The sequence below is a fragment of the Pieris brassicae genome, chromosome 11 (genome assembly GCF_905147105.1).
Source record: "Pieris brassicae chromosome 11, ilPieBrab1.1, whole genome shotgun sequence".
NCBI classification, from domain to species: Eukaryota; Metazoa; Arthropoda; class Insecta; order Lepidoptera; family Pieridae; genus Pieris; species Pieris brassicae.
Window position 1 is genome coordinate 4587560 of NC_059675.1, and position 25318 is coordinate 4612877.

The 25318-nt window shown below is 32.2% G+C and overlaps 1 protein-coding gene across 13 annotated transcripts in view; it reads right to left on the reverse strand.

Moving 5' to 3' along the window:
* LOC123716690 (very low-density lipoprotein receptor) overlaps positions 1–25318 on the reverse strand; it is a 152307-nt gene that overhangs the window by 17654 nt on the left and 109335 nt on the right. For 4 of the 13 annotated variants that reach the window (XM_045672539.1, XM_045672537.1, XM_045672538.1 and 1 more), the window contains exons 3-9: positions 14107–14229; positions 11187–11309; positions 10555–10677; positions 8647–8873; positions 5432–5699; positions 3219–3470; positions 1262–1562 (exon numbers count right to left, since the gene is read on the reverse strand). In XM_045672539.1, coding sequence (XP_045528495.1) covers positions 1262–1562; positions 3219–3470; positions 5432–5699; positions 8647–8873; positions 10555–10677; positions 11187–11309; positions 14107–14229 — 1417 coding nt within the window. Of the gene's footprint in view, positions 1–1261; positions 1563–3218; positions 3471–5431; positions 5700–8646; positions 8874–10554; positions 10678–11186; positions 11310–14106; positions 14230–19158; positions 19322–25318 lie in introns of all 13 variants that reach the window. The other 9 variants (XM_045672549.1, XM_045672548.1, XM_045672544.1 and 6 more) reach the window with 7 other exon arrangements.

Here is a 25318-nt window from a genome sequence, read left to right on the forward strand (position 1 = left end):
ATTTTGAATTGCCGCCAAAATAATAGAAAAAGCCAAGAAAGAAATGTTATTCTCCAATTTCAAAAAAAGAACGAGCTATGGAAGCTTTTTTAAATTGTTTCTAATCCAAGCGGCCAGTAACAGAAAATAAACTCCTACATGTGGTAGACTCATTTTTAAATTTAAAGTAAGATATATTCTATGGATTTAATGAGATTTTTATTTGAGTAGCTATATTGTTGCGTGATTATTATTTATTGAATGTGTATATTATTTACAAACATTTGTACGTTGAAGTAATACTTTATTTATTCATAAGAAGTGTTTCTAATTCTATGACCTTTTTTTTTTGAATGGAATCTCGCTGTTGGCCTTAAGGGCCTTTACAGCTCAGCTCGGGCTGTTTTGGCGAGCGTAGCTCGGCCAATAATTCTATGACCGTTAATCCGATTAAGTTTTATAGGCAACGTTTGTTTTAAATTGTTTCAAAATCAAAAGTTTTTATTTCAAATAGGCCTTTGCAGGCTCTTATGAAACGTCTAGTTGCACGGTTAAAAAAAGTGGGTCTCATGGAGAAGAACCGGCAAGAAACTCCATGGACACTCTTTACAACAATGGTTTAGCTTACAAAGACTCGGTTACAATAGTAATAATCGGCTGAGAAGTTTATATAATGCAAGGTATACAGAGATTCTATACAATGCAAAAGAAAATTGAATTTTTACTATTAGTGTAAAATGAGATACACACACTTGCACAGCGCAAGACGCCAGGGAAGCCGCACATGCAGAGATGAATTAGCGCCATACATCTTTATCGTCAACATAGTCTTGGATTTTATAATACGCTTTTTTAATTAGGATAACTTTTTTAAAAGAACATGAGTACATAAACTAAAATATTTTATCATGTCTAAGTACTTTTTGGGCTTTATACTAAAATATATAATAAACATGTATATTGTATATATATCGCATTCGTTAATATTGCATATACGATTCTGCTTATTTTGACACATGATTACTGTACGAGCCAAGGCTGAGTGTACTCATTCATGTCTTCTTAGTTTCAAAAACGCGAAGATTACACAAATATGATGTACTATACTTGGGACGGAACTCATCACAGAGTTCCGTCCCAAGTATAGTCAGCATTTCATTACAAAAAAAAAAATTACATTTTCAGCATAGAAATAAATAATCTGTGGTACGTGAATAGTTAATATAGACATAAAATTATAGTCTGTGTAATTTAACGCATACCAAATGTCTCAAAAACTTACTTGTATATCTTCTCATCCGTGACGTCGCTCCAAAATATCATGCCAGTTCTGAACACGTAATCGAGGGCTGTAGCCGACTTGGTGTCATTCACAATCGCGACCATCTCATGGTGATCCAGACTGATTTTCCTGATGTCAAAACGACGAGCAAAGAGCAGCGACGGGTGTCCCTCAGTGGCCTTGCACCTTGTCCTGTCTCTGGGATCCCTTGCGTAGCCCGCGTGGCATTCGCACTTGAATGTGCCCTTCTCGTTTATGCACATTTGAGAACAAGCGCCGGGGTCCATGCACTCGTCAACATCTGTAATACGAAAATATAAAAAACGAATTATTACGAAAATTTTGACAGATAATTATTTTCCTTCATCGCTTTGCTTATTTAAATTCTCGGGTCACAGTGTTCGCTCGAAACGGTTTGACCGATTTTCTGTAATTTCTTCTGTATATGCAGTAATTACCCCAAAGTGATAGGGGTTTATTTCTAAACTTTTTGGACAAAACTTTTATATTATTTTTTTTATAAATGTAAAAATAATAAACCATTTCATTTTCACCATTCTACCATCATTTAACGATATTAGTTATGTTAGCAACTATCTGTGGTGGATAATAATTTATACGGTAAAACGTTTGTTATAATATAACAGACGTAGAAATTTAGACACATAGTAAAACTTTCTTATATTTGTAAACAAATCTGACAATATAATAAATATGATGAACAAACTGTATTGTAATAAAACACATTTCTCCTGCTATATAAATGGATTAGAGTTTATTAAAACAAGTGAATCTACTATGAATTCGAAATTATTTAAACTTCTGTGTGTGTTAGTAATTTAATTTATTTGTCCTCGTCTGCGGTTCACGTAGACATTTAATGATGTTATTACTGTGTTGCTTCTATTTTTTTAGTCAAACCGTCAAACAAGCCTACGGGACGCCCACAAAGGGGATTCATCACAGCCCCTGGACACCCATTTTAGTGGGTGCGATGCCGGCATTTTAAGAGAGGAGTATGCTCATTTTTTGAAACAGTTGGGGGTCGTATCTCCCAGGGAAGTCCCCCACAGGGAGTCGATTTCACAGTTCGCTGGTTCTTGTGGACAATGGAAGAATTCAAGCTATCAAGGTGATCTTTTTAAAATTTTAACTGTAGTTATGCCCTAAAACTTTGAATACAAACAAGTCCGAATCTCATTAAATGCGTTCTTAAATTTGCGATAATTTTAATAATTTTTAACAGAAGCGACTCGTCTAATAACCCTAAAATCCCTTTATTTAATTTATTGGTGAAGGTAATGTTGAACAATGTGACTCGTTAGTAAATTCACCTGTTTTTTCGTTCAATATTTACATAGCCCCTAATACCAATTACCCTCTGTCATACGTGGACTGTTTTTCTAACCTTAGCCAAATGGAAAACGAAAATACGCTTTTCCGGGCTTTGAATTTTGTTAGGTTTATATATTGGTTGCCTTATTCCATTTCTCTTTTTTCATTGTTTCGTTTAGCTAAATTATAAACGAATATAATATTTATTTATGTATAGATCGTAATTTTTTTGACAATAATTTAGCCATACATTTTCTTCGTAAATATATATAATTTAAAAATTATATATATTTACGAAGTATCCGAAATAATTAAAACAATCGATTTGCATACCATAATTTCCATTAGCACAGAAATTATTCAGTAAACGAGTACTACACAACTACAATCTTAACATGTATAAACGTCAAACTATTAATTACTTTAACAGCGTAAAACGACTTTAGCTATCAAAACGTCAAGTTACATAAAATACACAACAATGACCCTTTAATTCAGTTGAAATCTCTTTGACTATGTTCGTTTTTACTGATATATTATCAGTTACATTACATGCATGCGTTTTTAAAATCAGCTAATCTAAAAAAATTATATACAGTACTTATTAACTTAAGTAACTCACCCTCACAAGTCCTATTATCGACAAGCTTGAAACCCTTGTCACAATCGCAGTAGTAACCGACGGGTGTGTTCACGCATTTCTGTAGACATCCGCCATTATTCTTCGCACACTCGTCCTCGCCGCACCTATCACGTGGCTCGTCTTCAAAGTTGGGACAATCTGGTTTGCCATCGCAGAGCTTCGACATTGGTATACACATGCCATCGCCGCAATCAAACATGGTCTTTTTGTCGCATATCAGCTTGGGTTTTGCTGAAAAACACGTACTTTGTTTGAATGCTAGTAATCTTTGAAATAATTTGAATATAGCTGTGACTAGGACTCGGTTACAATTTCTCATTAAAAAAATAAACCATATTAAGATGATATAATAGAATATTGTAATAATTAGATTATTTCGCTTTAGCTATCAATCACACCAAATGTCAAAAATTAATTAACTATTCACTGATTGCATAAAGTAATTAATTTAGAATAATACTGATGATGATTGATGAATAATACTTCAGTTTATGTATTATCTACGCGATTATCGCAAATACAAAAGAATCAATTATTGGACACTTTTAATTTTTTTTATTAATCCGTTTACTACAGATTCAACGTGTTCATGCTTGTAGATATTAGAACAATATTTTCTAAATATTATAGTAATAAAAATTGCAAAATTATAGTATTCATGTGCGTATAACCGTATTTTACACATTATATTAAGCATAAGTAATTATCCATTTAATATTTGGCATAGATTATATTCGCTCTCGTAGTAGTCAGCATTTGACCCTACTCATAATTATCCAATGCAGCTACAAAACGAAAAATCATATAATATAGTTGGAAGAAAATAGCATCTTTTTTGGAAATATTTCCGGTCAGGGACAACGGGGACCCATTATCACAATCTTTACACACCTCCACACCCCCGAGGCCGGAGAAAATATAGAGCACAGCGCTATTTCGCAGGATTATCTCACAAATATTCTAAGGGCGATGTTGTTAAATTCGTAGTATGTTAAAATAACGGCCTAAACGATCACTTTATTTCGGAATACAAATTTCCAAATTTGAGATGCAAATTGTTTAGAAATAAAGGAATTGATGACTAATACTAGTACAGCCCGGACTGGTTTGGCGTAGTGTATTACGCAATTTTTGAACTGACTCACGCAAATAGGTATCGTGCTTCCCTTTGATATTACAGCTATAATCTAGCAGTGACTATTTATTCTTTACCTAAGTCATGACAATTCCATCTTCATCATCCATTTCGTTAGGGTATCGTATTTCGTATCTATATCATTAATTTAGTAACCTCTGGAGGCGTGACGTGTGGAATTTCCAAACAAACTTTATAAAGCTTTTCAATAATTACTAATGGGATCGAAATTTTTACCTCCCTACCTATTGTTCAACATACTTCACACACACAATACAAATTTCGAAGGCGAATTTCTTTATAGAAATTGTTAGAATTGTGCTTATATGTATATGTGTATGCTAACAGCGGTAAACTAAATACTAAAGCATTTATAGAAAATACATAAAAAATAAAGTTTATTGTTATACTTTCTTGTAACTAACGTCCGTCCGCCGTAACGCCCGTCCAACGGCGTAGTGAAATTTAATTTAAACTCGTTTCTATGACAGTAATGAACTACCTTTTTCTAAAAAGGGGTAAAAGCAAATTCATGGCAAGAACAGTCCTTTAAATTATTAAATTAAAGCCGGTGCTTAAAGTGGTCATTTTTTTACTGAGTGCCGTTATAAATCTCGTATTAGGAGATGTATAGTAATAACAACAGATTAAAAAAAGTATTATAACGTAAAGGCACGTGTTCTTCAACAACGTATAAAGTCTTTCTGTCTTAGTTTATGGCTGCAAGAACGCAATTTGGGCTTTCTATGTCTTATGGTCGAAATCACCGCGCCGCGGTATACCTAGATAAATAAGTCGAATTGTATACTTTTTGTCTTCTTTGAGCTTTGAGTATACTTCAAATGCATTATTATTGGTCTTAGAATTTTGCACATATATCAATGCACCTATATGTGTTTAACATACGTCGTTGATATTTGGGTCTATTAAACTTTACGATGTTTTCCTTGTAACTACAAGTATCAATTGCGCCAATAAAAATAAAGTTATAATACCGGGTCCGATTAGACAACTTTGTTGGAAATTAATTACTAAGAAATATAATATTACTACTTACTGCAATTAATTTCATCGCTTCCATCAGGGCAATCCTTATTGCCATTGCAATACAACGATCCGGGAATACAACTGTGATCTTTGCATTGGAATTGGTCGAGCCGGCAAGTGTAGTTCCCTCTACAGATAGAAGGGTCCTCGTCGCCTCCATCTGGACAGTCGCGGTCACCGTCACACACCCAAGCCTTGTGGACACAGGTCATGCGGTCGCGACACTCGAACTCTGTGGCTATGCAGGGCGATGTCACTCTGGGAGTCGATGCGCAGCCCTGAAATATTGCACACATTACTTTACTATTTAAAAAAAATCAATGGCGCTACAACATTTTTAGTTCTTGGCCTTAGATTTCTGTATCTGTTTCATGATCATTTGTTAAACTAATAGGCAAGTAGGTAATCAGCCTTCTGTGCCTGACGCACGCCGTCGACTTTGTGGGTCTAAGGCAAGCCGGTTTCCTCACGATGTTTTCCTTCACCATTCGAGCTAATGTTACATGCACACATAGAAAGAAAATCCATTGGTGCACAGCCGGGGATCGAACGTACGACCTCAGGGATGAGAGTCGCACACATTACTTTACTATTATTCTGTATTATTTGAGATTGAATAAGCTTTAAACCGCTTACGCAGTTTAGAGCAATTGAACTAGTAATGTTGCATTATATATTAAATTATACGTTTACTATCCACTTATATACCTGTCGCTATAAACTAGAACAACGATGAATTATCGGTCATTTGATATCTAATATCTGAATATCAATAATAATATATACTAGTGTAATATTATATACTAGGAAAGTACACGCAACGTTAAGTAATACTGGGAAATGTTTAATATGTTTTCTCGTGAAGGATCGTAAAAAATCCAGGAACCAACGTAAAATGTATTTTAATTCTTTAAAGTTCTATTAACAATCATAAAGATCTTATATTTTAAGATATGTTAAACTTCACAACTTGTATAACTGTTTGGAGACTTTTAGTTACTCAATAATGGGGATGATACATTTTTATAATTTAACTTAAGGTTAGCCTTTTGTTTTTACGAAATATCTTTATTTCTCCCGGAACAGAAATAACGGGTTTATATGCCGTATGTGTTAAATAGTTAACAATAATAACATTTTTTAAATCGTAATAATATATATATAATCGATTTCGATCGACATTGATACTTACTTGCAAAACGGCCTTCTAAGATGGGTTCTAGTATTTAATATTACCTAAGAGTTATATAATACCAGACTGGTTACTGTAATTTGCTAGAAATTACAGTTCATATTGCAGATATTGCCAATACCCGGTTTGCTTAATATCGACATTTAAGACATTGATTGTCAGTGCAAACGTTACAAATGAACGTTTTACAAGACTTTACGACGATTTTTAAACGGGAATTGGAAGTAAAAATTGTCTGTATGAAAAGTACTAATTGCATAGGATACTAAAGTAAAGACGTGTTATAGCGTTTAAAATTTGACAGCTGTGATGACTGACAGTCATCCATTACATTATATGTTTTAGTAGTTAATGTTTTACTAATGCGTAAAGTTATTTTTATACCTAAGTATAGTACTCTGAATGTGGGTGTAAGACGAATATTTTATGAACGAATTTTAGCTAACCCGCAAAATACGAGGAATTGTTTGATATTTATAAATAAGTAGCAAAATTCCATGAGATTGCCAAGATAATACAATTTTATTTTCTGAAACTTATAGATTGGCTAGTGGCGGTACAACATTTTAGGTATAGGCCTCGGATTTCTGTTACTGTTTAGCAAACATCTGTTTTTTTTTTCTAAAAGCCAAGTAGTTGATCGGCCTTCTGTGCCTGACACACCATCGACTTTTTTGGTTTAAGGCATGTTGATATCCTCACGTTGTTTTTTTCACCATGTGTTTCTCACACATGCTAAGTCGGGGTTACATCCTACGACTTCATTGATGTGATGAGGGATGCATTGCAAGATAAACCTTACAATGACTTGTTATAAAACGTCGATAGAGAAAATACGTCAGAAATTAATAGTTTCGATTGTATTACATCCTTTTCCACTTTCTATTAAAAGGCTCATCGCTCAAAGAAGCACGCATGACACGTTAAACTTTACACCGCATGTATTTAGTATTATTAAACTTAGAAAGCACCGTGAACACAAATAACTTTTCCATTGAAAGTTCCCGTAGACTAGGGGAACCAAATTTTTTATTATTAATATCTACCTTTTACAGTATGAATGCGGTCTCAACTATAATTCTTTCTCAATAAGAAGCAGGGACGGAACTTTTTATATCAACACGAATTTTATTATTTGTTGGCATTACCCAAAGGCTCGCTAGTCTGTTGCCGACCTTTGGTAATTGTTTAGGAATAACATCGATTAATAGCTGGTTCCACACAGCCCCCCAAAAATTCTCAGTAAAACGACGGACACCGGGATGAAATATATATTTGATTTAATTAATCTAAATGAATTGTTAAGAGTCGGCTAAATTATATATATCGACTAAGCTTTAAAAGAAATTGAAGTTTAAGTAGCAGACTAGATCGTGTAATAGTAATACAAATAATAAACTCCTAAGTCGTTACATAGATTATTCTGCACCATTTAAGTTGCATTTAAGTGCATTAACTCTCGGGCAATGTACTTAAGCACTTACAACGAACGTATTATGTATCTTGGGAGTAATAAAAGCTCCATCTAAATATATTAAACTAGTATGGTAGCAACACGCCCTCATTATATTATACCCAAAACAATTATGAGAGTTATAACAATATTTTCTTCTGTTCAGACATTATATAACTAAATAATTGTTCACATCTATCATGTCTAAAGAATCCTTTCGCAAAGTTGAAAAATGATGTTAGTAATAAGAATCTGTTCTAGGAAAACAAATTACGGTTGAAGATTTAATACCGTGACACGACAATATTTACCTAAAAGATACAAGTGATATAATATGTATTGACGGATAGCGCCAGAATTTTTCATACTTTTTACGTACCTACAAAAAAAGTGAATTAATTATACTTTATAAACATAAAATAATACAATTATATATACAGTATTTACAATTTTCTTAACCTACTCAGTAATAATAAAATATTATAAAAGAAACTCGAGAGCGTATTATAGTAAAGTTTTAAACTCTAAATAATATGTCTGCATACAAAGAACTAAATAAGAAAATAAAAAAATGACTCACCATTTCATCACTTCCATCTGGGCAGTCTACGTCACCATCACAACGCCACCTCGCAGAGACACAGTGTCCATCAGTACAGGAGAAGTGACTTACGGGCTGGCAGGTCGGCGCCGGACACTTTACTTCATCAGTTCCATCACCACAATCATCATCACCATCACAAACCCATCTCTGCTGTATACACTTTCCGTTACCACAGGTAAACTCATCAGAACGACATGTTTCATCTAAGAGAAAAATTATAATCAGACATTAATGACATAATAAAAAGAGTACATTTAAACACTTAAACAATCATTAATTAGTTCAAAGAGCAAGACTAATTTGAAGAAAGTGCTGGCAAAGAGGCGTAGGCATTGTTAAAACGTTCCGCAGGCACGCTTCAAGTGGCCAAGTAATGAAGGCGAGAAAATAAGAATAGTCCGTAGGTAGGATAATGAGAAAACGGGCGAGAATGATCACAAACAATCTAGCTGAGGAACGCTATCAGACACGTTTGTTATTAATACTCCACCTAGTCTAACAAATCTCTTGAGCGTAATGGTCTAAGAAAAATCATTTCCACTAGTCGGGACGTGGGTTCTCCTTCATTTAATTAAATTCTTCTGTTCACTAGAATACTTATCAAGTCTGTTTGTGAGTAGCTTACTTTTTTGCAATTCTTTTACAAAATACGCTAGATCACAAATAAATGCAATTTGTTAATCCAGTCGTATTCCTTTGTAAGAAACAGACGGCTTTCATAATTAAGTATTTCGTTTCATACAAAACGCTTTGTCTTTTGGCAGACATGTGTATTACGTGAGCTGTTTATGAAATATTTTAATCTCACTTAGCAAATTCTGCGCGGTCATCGTTCAATTCAAGACGCTGTGCCAGTAAGATAAGTATTCTAAGACGGATAGAGTGTCGAGAGAATATCGAGGCTGCGGCCCGCAATGATTGATTACAGCTTGCCTAAAACTGAATATACTTTTACAGAAAAAGTATATTGTTTTTACCATATAGGGAATATATCCTGATTAATATGGTTGTAAACATCGAACGTTTTAATACAGATGGGGGATGGAAAGCGATTACACGGGCCGAATTTAATACCTAACTTAAAATACGTTTTGGGAAATATTTCACAGTCTGGCCCAGTATATAAAACATACTTTAACAGAATTTAATACCAAATTTTGAACAGCTGTTTAAATTGCAAAGTGCGCTCTTTGAACTAATTAATTGCCGTAATACATAATTTTATTCTAAGCGTATTATGGTCGATTACATGCGGAACATTACCAATTATGTATAGTGAAGTGGAAATTGATGAGAACCGATAGTTAGAATTCATATGTAACAATGCAAACGTTTTGAAATGTTCATGAATGTTGAATTGTAAATTTTAGTGTAATGAATAATGATATGTTTGTGTTCAGGGGAGAGCTTGCTTTTATATCAAAAAAAATCTTAGTTCGCAAAAGATATAAACAAATCAAGAAAAAAATTAATTCAGGCTCGATATTCCTACATTATTCAAGTTTTTGTGAAAAATAGAATCGTTGGTAAACACAAACAAATAAGCACATTTAGAACAAATTACGAGCCTTTGGGAGCTTAATTTTAAATATATTTGTCGACCGTTACGTTCACAGACATTAAATAAAGGATAACTAGGTAATTTCTTTGATATGGTGTAATTAGATAAACATCTGTGTAAGTAGATAGTTCTTTTTGTATCTATCTATTAATAAATTAAGTAACATATTCCTCTTATACTACAGTATCACACTTGTAAACTAGTTTTATCACTACTTCATTTGTTATTCGTTCAAACGTTAGAAAACTTTAAATTTCCTTTCATCATAAAAACTAAGGACCTCAGCAGTGCGAACATAACCTAATATAAAACATAAGCCTTACTGCATGCTTTCTCGTCTGACCCATCAGTGCAATCGAGGTTGTCGTCGCACATCCATGTAAGAGGCACACATTCACCCTGAGTACCTCTGCAAGTGAATTCCTCTGGACCGCAAACCTCCACTTCTGTTAACCCAATACCATGCACATGCTAAATAAGAATGATCAATTTATGATTACTTAATGACTACCTTAAAATAAGCCCAAGATTATCCCGAGTCAAGCAAAATGTATTGACTGACTTGAAGATATTTTTATAAATATTAAGTTTGCAATAGCTGTGCGAGCAAAATTCTAATCTTGAAATGAATTGAATTTATCTGCAAACGCTGCGACAAAATTCATTTGTCAGCGGCCATAAGATACGTAATAACCAGAGGAAATTGAATTTTCCCATTCAACCCATTCAAGTTAAAAATTCATTGAAACTTTTTAGCTGACTAAATAAATTCATTCAGTGACTATTGAATTTTACAACCCTTCAAATTAATAATTTGTTCTTTTCGTCTACCGGAGTGGTCGAATTTTTAATAGTTGGTTTTTCTGATTTCGACTCATCAATTATGGCAACTTCGCCTAAAAATGAGATGCGATGACCATGCGATGATTCCCAGCTAGGTTGTACCCAGCCTTACCACAGTTGTGTTCATCTGATCCGTCTGTACAATCTGGTGAGTCGTCACATTGCCAGGACACGGGAATACAGTGTCCACTTGCACATTTAAATGTGTTGTGTATTGTGCAATTCCGTTGGTCGGCTGTGTTTTAAAATATGTTTCAATACAACATTAATGAATAGAATATATTGATTTACGTATTTAAATAAATTAGAAACAATGTTCATTATACAGCACAAAGATGACGCGTAAAACCTTATTGCAATTCAGCGTCGAAATGCCAAACTTTTATCATTTAGGTAGATTACTGTTTTTATATATTTCGTTATTATTTATTATTAATAGCACCCGTCGTACATTTTTAGTTTTTATAAATGTTTTTGATATTCTATATCATCTAATAGTAGATGTTCTATTACAAATGATCTTAAGAGTTACTCCTAAAAATAATTCTACCCATCGATTATTCCAATTCCCGTATAATTTACCTACATTTAAACGAAACGCTATCTAAATATAAACTCCAGGCAGATTAATAAATGCTTTGCTTAAACAGAAGCGACACTGCGTAATTAATGACACTAAATACTCCTTATTTCGGATATAACCTTGTTTCACGTTGGACCCAACGACTCGAATAAACTTGGTCTTAATACTGTTTTGCTGACTAAGGCCTTCTGTCAACACTGTTAGTGTTACAATAGTATTCATTTAGTTTAGTTTCTTCTTTGGATAAATTCCATTTTTAAATTTCTAGATTGTCAATTTAAAATATGTATATAAGTTAACGTGGTAAAGTGTCTTAAAACCTATTCCGAGTTATCTATTAGAGTGGCCTATTAATTCACCACTAATACAATTTTATATAATATAAATAATTTCATATTATTTTAGTTAATTTTGAAGGCTGACAAGCCTTTCAAATACCCTTTTATGGGTGAGCTGTTTTATTGTAGAACCACACATCAGCCAGTATCGTGTGCGGCAAATATTTATGTCCGTAAAAGCCTACAAAACATAGTAGTCCCATATAAAAGGCTTTTCCATTACGTAGGGTCGACTTACAGCGGTAGTAAGTGTACAAAGTTGCGGTCTCTGTTGAAATAAAACCTTATGGTTTGGGCTTATTGTTACAGTGCAAGTAATTCGGTTTACAGGGGCATATAAATTTCGTGTTAGACTTTTCAGTCTAACGATCACGATTATTTGCTTAAAAATTACATTTATCAAAGTATGTGTTAATAAGTAAACTACCGTATTATGCTTTGTTTATATTGTTTATGAATCTACAATTTATACTTATGAGATTGGTACGACGTTTAATAGCCCTCAACATAATTTTTTTTATAAACGATTGACGCATGTCTCATGTCGTGTTTGAAAATCCCATATTATTAAATTTGATATCGACATTTAAAAGCCCGCGAAACATCATCATTGCAAATCAATATAAAATTGTTAAAAATAAATCCGTATAATAAAGTGAACTTTATTTAAACATGAAACTATAATAACGCGTTTTTAAAACACAATATTATACATATATTTTTAAACCATTATCAACTGTCCAGGTTAAAGTCTAAATAATACAATCATCTTATATTTTGAATAAAAAAGGTTAAAGGCAAAAACCTCTTGGTTCTAGCACGAAATCATTTCATGTAAAGAAAAATAATCTTCCGATAAAATTTTCTTAAAAGTTCTTCAGAATCATATTTATATTTTTTTAAGAAAAGCACAATCAATATTCACGAGCGAATTCCAATTTAATGGGTCAATGCTTTCAGACGACTTTTAAAGAGTTAATAAAAAACAAAAAGAATCCTTAAGCTTTACCTGTTTTTACAAAAGCTGATTTTTAATAATGAAATTAAATCTACTTATTTATATAATCTACCTAATACGGCTAAAATGTTTGAAAATTCAATACATAATAAACAAGATTTTACGGAGTAGGAGTACATGAATATTACATGAAGATTTCCCTAATTAGCAGTTACTCCGTGGCATAGACAGGTGAAGCACAGAATCATGTTTGGCATCACAGAACATGGCCGTAATTACTACTAATATACTCTGTACAGAACCTACCTACCTTATTACATAAATAAACTTCCATACGGTATTAAATGCCTTTACTGTAATAAACGCTGGTATTTTTAATTAAAAACTTCCGTAAATTGTAAGACAAGTAGTTAAATTTTAAGTTTCTATTCATACCCAAAGAAATTAGGAATGGGCAAAAGATTAATCCAGAAAACTTCAAATCGTGATTAAGATTTTAATCTGCAGAACCGCGAAGAACAGAATACAGACGTCGTAAAACTTTAACCATAAATCGTTGTTACATTTTTGGGCTATTAATGAAATGAAAGTGAATTTACTAAAAGTTCATTATACCAGGGATGACACTTCTGATATGTAATTTTCGGTGGCAGCTTTGATTGAAAAAGGGGTGAGGCGCGACCCTAAAATCTGCTTTTGTCACATGCCAACCCAGCTTTTTCATTGTTCCATTCATCCCAATACAAAAACCTTTATCCACTTTGGTAACTCGATAGTTACTTAGTGAAAGCTTAAACTAATTAAATTAAGGGTGGTTAAAAAAAATTACAGAACGTATTGTATTCGTCATAAAATAAATGAGTAATTTTAAAAGTTCGTTATTAAAATTAATCCAACATCGCTTACTTCCAATTGATATTTTAATAAAACAAATCGTTGTTCGTGAAAGCAAACGTTGCTAGTAAATATTTATGAATGTAGGGAAAATATAGGAGTATTCAAACTGTATGAAAATACGTACAATAAACGGGACGAAGAATAAATTGTGAAACTTTATCATCCCTCTTCCGCACACATTGTGAATACTATATTTTTGGTAACGAAGTTATAGAAATTACTTTTTGAATATATTACATATAAATCAAATACTTACTGCAAGTTCCGGGTTCTTCGTCTGAGCCATCTGAACAGTCCTTTTCATTGTCGCACCGCCATGACATTGGTATACAACGACCAGTTTTGCATCTGAATTCCGATGAAGTACACGTGCGGCTTTCTGTAAATAGAAAAATGAAATACGTTCACATAATGTCCTGCATCATAAGGATTCAGAAGATGTTGTATGTTAGTATATAACAACTACTGTACGGAATGAATTGCAATACAACCAGGTCATTTGTTATTTAGTTGTATACTCTGTTTATTAAATAAGTATAAATATTTAGCTTAGGTGACATTGGCCCTAATGTATGGAATGTTTCGTATATTATTAATAAAAAATAAAAATGCGAAGATTCATCACAATCTTCTCAATGGTTTAAGAAGTTATAGCCAATCATTTATTTTGATTAACATTATAAGTATGTATTTCATATAATTATCGGATACATATTTGTCTGAAATGAGTATTCCACAGGGCGTACGTAAAGCTCTACCATAGAAGAAAGTAACAATCAAAACTTTTTCGAGAGCTACGAAAGTCGTAACTTATTCGTAGCGTCACTTTAATTTACGATCGGAACGAGCCTATCACGTCATAAAACAATGGGTGGAGAATATTACCACACGGTTGACTTATATGAGGTAATTCACGCGACAAACAGCAATTTGTAAGCAAAACGCACACCGAAATCATATCAGGGTGCGAGATTTCTGAAACCCCTGTTATAAATTCAACTACACCCTCTGATATTTCCTTATTATATAACGCGGATATACGCTTTATAATTATCCAATTTACGTTTTACAAGATATCTATAATTATATGTATAAACAAAAATAATTAGCCTTATTTACTCCTCAATTCGTTTTATGTAAACAATGTGTAGATATTGATTCATATACGTTTATCATTATTGCGACATACAAGTTGTACTGTGGTTTTGATCGTGATACTATATGGTATAGCCTCGTTTATATATGGACAAAAAAATGCAAAGGTTCCTAAATGGTTCTACCAAAACTCTTCTATTCGAAATATATATTTTTTAATATCACGTTTCATACTTTTTTAAACCTGTATAATCATAGACGGATATTGTCACTATTTCCACATGGAACAATACATGGATCGGAGATAGCGTCGTTAATTAATCCGGCACTCGGATATAAGGTCCATATATCGAAATGGTGGCTGTCTTATCGCGTTGCAGTCAAGACTTTGTTTCAAGCTCAGTACAATCGAATTGTTCTCGGGCAAATGGATTTTCATATGTATAAGAACGATATAACTATAGTGCAGAACTCTTGTCCTATACAATATATATACTCCATAAATTAATATATTCAATATAAGTGCAGCGTACATCTTTGGCAAAACGAAATAGCGCACTTTTATTTAAAACAGTAACTGGTGACCAAAGGAGCATTACGTAACATTAAATTTTGCAAAGAAATTGAAGTTACCACAACTTACAATTAAAAACATTTTTATGCAGAAGATCTATTACTAAAACTAAAAAAAACTGTTTAATTCATGTCTTAAATGCATTTTTACCATCTGGGTTTCAATCCTCCTAACCGAAGGATTCGTAGGATAACAATTTCTAATTGTATAGCAATGACAGGGTTAATTGGGATCAATTAAAACACGTATAAGGTATTCTGCTATTATCATTTGCTGACAACCATATTTTTTTTTAATATCCACGTATCCGTTATAACGTATTATTGGTTAGCAATTATAAGCCAAATTATAATATATATATTATAATAAATTATAATATATGCATAACATCTAGCAGATGCTTTAAGCATTTTTTGATCCGCCAGTGTTTATTAAAGCCTTATTATGTTAGAGTTATAAGCTACAATGCGTAACTTAAAATAGCACAAACAGTAAATAATGAAAGAGAATTTAATTATCTCCTGGTTTTCTTAACATCAGCTCGCGATTGTTTTGGGATAATAACATGAAAACATGAAAAAGCTATTTCACAAAAACGTTTACTTCTTATGTTGAACGCAACGCAGCTTTTTGTGTCAACTTCAAAGGTATTTCTTTTTTTAAGAATAAAGTGAATAGATGAATACTTAACTATGTCAAAGTCAATAGACAAAGTTCACAAATGATGTAGAGAAAAACTTACGGTTTCAATGTGTACCACAATTCAATGTGTTTAGTTTCTCAAAATAAAACCATTACTTTAGAAAAAACAAGCAGATTATTCCAGTATCAACAACACTTGTTCTTAGCTATAATTTATATGAATTTAATTTAAAATTACACTAAAGTTAGCTGTTGCTACCGTCGGAAAGTCAACGAATTGTTTTCAATTAACTGCGATGGCTGTAAATATCCTAAACAGCGGTGCATGTTGCAGATGCATTGGCCCAAATGGTCCCCAAGATAGCCTCGGATAGAAATTGTATTCACGTAGGCTATGAGTGCATTCGTTACCGAGGTAACAGTGTTGGAGCACCCTTGTACATACTTATCTCGTCGGCAGTTCGTAAATTAATGAGATCTATGTATATGTTGGCTAGGTCTTGGGGCTATTTGATACATTCATTAAGTATCTGTCCATGATACTATTAAAAACAGATTATTCGTTCAGGCAAACTTTTACTGTGATAAAGAGTGAGTATAAAAAGAATGAGTGACTCCTTACACAACCAGTGTTTAAACGCACGAATGCAAGTTTAAGAATGGCATACTTATGCATAATCAAGCACTAAATCCAAGTTATCCCGAAACTAGATACGACAAAGCTTGAGTTGTCAACACCCTGAAACGCTAATAAAAAGTCATGACATCTACCAAATAACGAAATTTCAAATTTGGCTGCAGCATGCGCCAATCTTGTTAAACTTTTGTACAGCACCTAGTTTAGGTAAGGTATGTAGATGAGATGTGCTACAGCAAATATTGCAATTACACGCTCGGAACAAGAGTCGTTTCATAACTTTGGCAAGACTGCGCTTATTTTGTTGCTGCATTTGTTGTTGCAAAGTTTTTGATCAGTATAATGTAACAAGCTGTTCCCCTCAACTTCGTGAAAAAATATAAGAATATTTGGGATGAAACCATTAAAATGAAGCCACAAATAGGGGCGGTCCGGCTTCAGGGCGAACTTCAATCGAAGTTATACTTTTCATAATATTCATAAAGCCTAATTAATTGTTAATAAAATGTAAGAAAAATAAACCTTTGTATAGTAGGTATGTATGGTAGGCTACGCAGTGACAATTATAAATCATTCTCATTTGCATGGCGTTATAAAAAACCAATACGTCAATAATCAATAGTTACGATATTTCAGTTTTGTTTGCGAGATCAATTCAAATTAGGAGCCTTATTATTTGTAACTTTAAAGTGCTATATACTATGTTAAAGCATAGATAACAAAAATGTTATAGCTATTACTAAAATCTCAATTTCCTTTTAAGTCGACACGTTTATAAAAGTTTACAATACATAAATTAAAAAAAAATTTAACACATAAGCGTAACATTTAAAGCGACCTTTCGAAAGCATTTATACTCGATTAATTCAATCAAATATTCTAAAACATGTCTAATTTCGTCCAATTTGTACATACATGCCGTAACAGTATTTAGTTTTAAGCAAATAGCCGAGCTTTTTAACAAGGTCTAAAGTCTAGACAAACGACATTGTTCGACACAGTAGTAGTTCATTGCACTAATAGTCGTTTTCTTCATTGCTAAGTTGGATGTTGGATTTTGTTAATTTTGTTGCCATGTTTTTCCGGAACTTTTAGAGCACAAAATAAGTCTTGCAATGGGGCATTCTGCAGATAGATTGATGCGTCTTTTTCATTCTAAACTTTTTAAAAATCAGCCTACCAATTGTTTTGTCGGTAATCGAATTCCGAACTTTCAGATAAATTAAACAACGTAGTGATGACGACAAATATGGAATATACATGTTTCGCTACTGGGCATCTTACAGTAAACAGATCACAGTAAAAATTAAAAACATTTAACAAAATTCGAACCAAATTTTATACATATTTGGTTCAAAGTAAATTTTATATGAGACAGACTCAACAATAATTATATTTTCTTTTCTGTGTGATACACACAAATTTATTACTGTATAGTATTTATATTACAGTAACCGAATTTACTACTCAATTCCCAGTTTAGCGTAACATTTCTGGTTATAGCTTTGAGAAAAATCCAATATTAAACGATGTCTGAAACGACATACGATAAAACGGCGAAGAGTTCATTGAACTAACATTATTGGCTTTTTATCTGAAACCAAGCTATTCTAGACTTATTTATTTTGATTTACGAGATAGGAATACAAATGTATCTAATTCTGACGAGACCCCACTCCAAATGTAATAATCTCTTCGGGTGCTTTTACTCGAGAGAATATTACTTACCCTCTCCTGTAATACTTATCTGAGTACGAAATATAATGATTTAGTAAGTGAAGTAGGGCCGACAACTCATATAGAGTATATTTATTATTAGAATATGACATAGATCACAAAATGATGTAAGATGTATAGATTTTATACAAACAAAATGGTTTGAGTCGCTAAACATTGAACGCACAATAAGATAAGTAATTCTAATAAATGTAGTGTCTATTTAATTAGAGATGAATTTACGGAAGAAATTTAATAAATGGCTTCAGTGACTGAAAACGCCTTTGAGTAGTGATTCTCCCTCGCTAAGCCACGTATTACGATTATGCATCTATACTAGACATGTGTGACTCACGGGGAATAATATAAAAGTTTTCGTATAAACATATAGGAAAAAACAAACTTTACAGATTAAAAAAATATCCAAATCATAAATATGCTACGAAAATAAAATGATACCAACCTTTTTATTAACCACCCATGAATAAAAATTATAATTATAATATTATAATTGCTAAATTAGTTTATATGCTTGTTTTAACAAAAAGTGTGATGGAAGGTTGTATGCCCAATATTTTAGAAATAAAATATATATAATTATTAATGACATTCATAAGTGTACGAGTATATAAATATATGCTTACCTGATGATAAATAGTCGTAGGCTTTTGTGTATGAATCGAAGTCGTCGTCATATATTGAAGCACAAGCACTCGATAGAATGCAGAACACAAAAATTAGGCACAGGGCCATTGTCACAGTTTCAACTCACTGTTTAAAATACACAAAGCCGGGTTCCTATAAAAACTGATTGTAAAATAGAGAAAACCTCACTACGCACAATATGTTTGACAGATATGAAGCGCTGACAATGATTATCAAAGGATTAGCCTCGCGCAACTACGTCGAGTTAGTCAAAACACAATTTGTGCGTCATGAGTTTTAGTTTACGACTGTGGTTAGCAAAATCGCAGAATTCACTGAGTTATTCGTAATTCTATAGTTTTATTGATGCATTTAAAACCAAAATAAATCTTAAAAGACAAATATTCGATAGGTATTTTGTCTATTTTGTATTGTTTATTTTAGTTTCGCCCTCGTGACTTTATTGTATCGATTATTTGTATGTTTTAATATTTGTACTTCATTTTATTATTATACATGCAGTCAATAATAACTATTATGTTAAACTATAGCTTTAAAGTATTATCGTTATTTTTGGTTACTATGTTTACCGTAATTGTATCGTATTGCGCATTTTTGGTAATTTTCAAACTATCATAACAACTCTCAGCCACACTCTCAAGTACATATTATACGCAGTATTATACGCGCACACGCCGATTCACCTACGCATACATTCACGCATACTTAAGGTCTTATACGACTTTTGTTGATTAGTTGTATGACCTTTTTTTTAATTGTGCACCATGTACTACGGAATAATTGTAATCAGTTGCACACAACATAGGGTCCCCCTAGCGTGGAAACTACCGTTAGGTCAATAATACCACCACATTTCTGTTTATCAATAAGTTATTGTGTTTTGTGGTATTTAACTATAGTAATAAACTAACTACATTTTAGTAAACGTAAAGTAAATCTCATTTACAATCAACTTTATAACTAGAATAAATTATCATTATTTTTGCTTCAACTTAACCAAGATTTCATTAAAAGTTTGTTGAACGAAAGACTGATTAATGGCACGTAAGCTTACACACATAGAAATATTTATGGTTATATCACTTTAATATAAAGTTGAGCCCGACTATTGTAATAAAAGGAAGTTAAAGAAAATATTCATTTTATATAAATATTTTTCTTTACTATTTAACTGTGATCTCCTTAATATTCAAAGAGATTTTAAGCAATTTAATTGATACATATTAGTATAGTCTTGGTGATTGATGTTTCCTTCATCGTATGAGCTACAAGCGCGTATATTTAATACAAATATAAAATATCGATTCGTGCAAGTCGTCATTTGAATGCATTTCACGGTCGAGACTCAAAAGCTCGCTTAAAAGCCATTGGGCCAACACTGCTCACTTGAAATGATTTGTAATTTTCATATCTTGCTCCAAAAATGTAACTTGTGTGTAATACACCCTAGAGTTTTATTTACTTTTACTTTAGACGTAGTTCTGATGAAAGTCAGGCAAATGAACGAATTATTCCTAAACCCTTTGTCCTTTGAGGTTGTTTGAAAAGTTTGATGGGCATTTAAAATATTATTCAGACTTAATGAGATTTATAAAGTTGTTTTATTAGTTATGATTTGATTAAAACGATATTAATTTGTTTAAACATTCTAATGTTTATGAATGAATTCGGTTACTTTATAACTGCCGTTTACATTTAAGTTGGATTTATTTCCATTTACGTTATAAAAATAATTAAAACATCTTTTGTAAAGCATCGAAAGAATATTTTCCGTAGGAACTGTACCCTTTTAATAAAGGATTTAATATAGTTAGTTCACTATCCAGTAAGAGCACTGAAAAGTCAAAGCTAATACTATTAATATCTTTTTGTTAAAGACGACAGAAGACCATTATTATAAATAATAAAAACAAACCACGACGAGACCTAATGGTCTAAAATTTGAATTAACAAAACTCGACCTATTTTCTCGATTTAGATAGTGGTTCGACATTTACCTATAAATAAAGACAAACACTGGATTTGTGTCTAGTTTAACGGTTTTTAGTCCATTGAAAAAAACCTTTAAAGAGGAGATGCATATCAAAGTCAAGGCTACAGTATGGTATGTATGGTAAAGTACTAAATTAACAAGGTACGTGATTTCTAGAGCTATTATGTCACGAATTTAGTTGAGGTCACTTTGAAGTGCCTAAGGGCGCATTATTAATGTCATACCCTCTCAGTTTCGACATAGTTGACGACCACAAAATGTAATTACCAATTCAAGTTCAGTTGGAAAGGACATATGTTGATGAATATATTATTATTAACTCAGTCAATTTTACATTGTCCATAGATGCATGATCAGCGGAACACCCAAACATTAGTCCTTGTGCTTGCTGCAGGCGCGTAGTGAACAGTTATTTATTTTTGATTTCAAATTCAATGCTTAAAGTTATTTTCTATTAATATTTATGTTTATATATGGTTCTCTATGAACCACGAAATTTTTTATCCTTTCATAATTATACATGCAAAGTAATCTTATAGTTTACTAGCTGACCCGTCAAACGTCGTTTTGCCATGTATATTATTTCCAGGAAACATTTTTTTTAATTCAATAATAATAACCTATCTACTATAATAAAAATAGGGGTCGATCGTACAGGTGTGAGAATTAAGGATTATATGTATTTTTGTATGCTATATCATAAAAAAACTAAAAAAAAAATCAAAAATTTTTTTTTGGGGTGGACACCCCTTATCACTTAGGGGTTTGAAAGATAGATAGTAGCTGATTCTCAGACTGAATATGCATAAAAATTTAATAAGAATCGGTTGAGCCGTTTTGGAGCAGTATGAGAACGAACATAGTGACACGAGAATTTTATATATATATATATACAGAGATATAGAGAAGATGATGCCTGTGACTATATAGTTTTCTATCTAAAAGACCAAATAGTACCTGCAACTAGAGATTTTAGGTTCAAGGAAGTGATTAATAATATTCATGAGGTTCTTTAGAAATATTTATTACCAACTGTGTAATTGACAAAGTTGATTACATTATTTAGAATTTAAAATAAATACAACTTTTTAGAATTACAAGTTGTAATCGTTCCATTTCAACGTTATATTTCTTTATATTTGAGATTAACAGAATTTGAAACAATAAAAGCTACGATTTGTCGATTATAAAAGCCTTTATGACTTGAAATTATATTATAAATGATTAATTCATATAATTTGACATCATAATAAGCAAAGTTCCACGTAATTCAATGGAAAGTGTGTCGCTGAAAAACTTGCTCCGAAAAGTAGGTCTTAGGCGTCGATTGGATGATGTTACCTGTTAAGTTATAGAGAAAATGGACTAAACATCTGCTTAAGTACCTACAAAGTTCACCGTGATTTAACGACATATTTACTCTTAGCTATATCAGCCGTGAACTCCCCAGCAATGTTAAGAAAACTTTTTACTTTTATAACTACAAATAATACAATTTACCTCATAAAATGCTAACTGAAGACAAGATGTACCAAATCTTGAAGCAGAAATTTTTCACATTAACAACTTTCCCCTTATCTCAAATGAATGTACATCGAATATAAAAAGAAACATCTCTTATTTCTTTTCCATTCTTAGTTCGTTTTCAATTTGTTCCCGCCTATTTCCTTAAAAGAAAGCACTTAGCTACTTCCTTAGCTATTAGTAATTGACGCCGCAATGCTAATGAGTTTCATGAGTTTAAAAGGAAAACTTCACGGCTCTTTATTTTCGGTAAACCATTTAAAATATCGCCTGGAGCCGTACCACGAAAAAATTACCTAAATGAAACATTTTAATTGAACGTTGTTCAAAACGATGAACAACATTCTACGACATTCTAATTTTTTTAATTAAGAATTTTTAATTTGTTTATTGTTATCTATAACCTGAGCAATATCATTTGAAAATACGTTTTGTTTTCTTGAAAAAGGGAGCTGGCTTAAAAAGGTGTTTTTTAAACAGCGCCTAACTCGCAAATCCCACGACCTTATACGTCTTTTGTCTTCAAAAATTATGTTTAGACCTAAATAAATCTGGAGAGAAAAAAAGGCCCCAGTACCATTTAATAAAGCCTTATCTATTACGGCGATTAAGCTTGAAATTTTCCCTCTTCCGGTATCGTGTCCCCCACCTATATCATTCACCGGTCTCTGGGGTTATATAATTAACGGGGCCTATCAAATTCACAGCTTCACAGAACACGTCACAACTATAAATCTTTTTGAAGGATTCTAATGAAATTATAACATCCATTAAATCAAAACAGACATTATTTTATTACAGTCTATACTGAAATGAGGGATTTCAGAAAGAAAGGTTTATTTTGAATTAATGAACTTATGTACAAAAAATTGACTCTCATTGAATCCGTATAGAACCTCATCTTTACAAATATATATATATATATATCATATAATATGCAAGCAAGCGTGAGTATATTTCAAACATCTTTCGTTAAAATATTAAAATGTTTATATCGTTAAGATGAAAAAAATCCAAACTTCAGTCATATAAAAACTAATAGGATTTGGAACAAAGTTTCAGTGTCGGTCAGTGGGTTGTTCTCGAGTGCATATGTAAATCAACCCATACGATTTGCATAGAAAATTGTAGCGGTTTTCATTAACGCTATTGTTCTAGATGCATCAAGTCGATTGCGTAATCGTTAACTTGGAGTTAATTGTGACAAAGTTTTATTTAAATAAAAAGTTTTTTTTTGTTGACCTCAATATAAGGAGGCTTACAACATTCTAAGCCCGCATTGCTTATGTACGAAGCTACTTAAGCCCCGGCATGGGACAAAGCAAATATTATAAAAAAATGAGCAAACACTAACATCACCTCATCACAGCATAATTCACGGATTACAAGAAATTTAATAGAAAATAACGAAAGTTAACAAAATCAAAAAAAAATACTGACAAAAACATATATATTTCAGCCGCCTACAATTAAACAGTTTTCGAAGTACAATTAATATAAGTTGTAGATAGCTTTTATTTTTATAATTGCGTCATTGTCAAATTAAACATAGCTTTGCATAGTAATGGAACATAAAGTCGACTTTATCCCATGAGCGACTTGGAGCTTGTTACTATAATGATATTATCTTTATTAAGTAGCTGCTGTAAACAGCGAGCTTCCGCTTTGAGATAATACTTAAACCAAGATAACGACCACTGCATCTCTATTTGCTGCGCAACGACAAAACTTCAAAGGGTAACTTCATGTATGTGGTCAATCTTTTGGTTGCTGATTAACACGATTCTCAATATAAAAACACAAAAAGATATTTGCAAAATAAACACTTAATTCTTAATACCGAGTTAAATAGCTCATTAAAATGTTAAATATGGCTTATTAAAAAATCAAGAATTCATGAAAAAGTATTAATTTTCACACCCCGACAAATTGTGCAATTTTAATACCATATTTGGAACACAACACGAAATTGTCTAAACCTTAAACTACAAAAAATCTTTTTTATCACTTACTAAACTTAACGATTAAAGGCAAGCAGTAAATTTGTCACTTTCTAAATACCCATGTAATTTTAATAAGATTTTTGTAACACTAACAGTATAATAATATAGCTTTTTACTTTTGAAAAAATGTAATTGATATTTATTTATAATGCTGTAAAGTCAAATTATGATTCAACAAAAGTAAAGGTTTCGTCGTAACGTTTCAAACCCATCAAGCATTTTTTTCTAATTGCATGTGCTTATGGTCACCGATAAATGTTTTTTACTAAGACTTGTCCACAACTTTTCCAGTATACAGAATCTAGCATAAACGTATTAAGGAAGTTGCGGCCTCAGTCGTGTGCGCATATTTCACCGACTTTTCTCGTTAATAACCAGTTTAACGCGGCCACGGCGTAGTAATTGCAATAATCTAACACACGTATCATTTCACTTTACTCTTTAATCGCATTAGGAATTCAAATTCGTTCCTATTTCTACGAATCAAAAAAGGGAAGCTTTGAAGCTCACACGTAAATATAAAAAAATAGGAATAACTTTCAATGAAGACTGAAACCAGGCATATTACAGTTTCACAGCGATAGATTCAAATTTATTTATTGTAAGATTAAGATAATG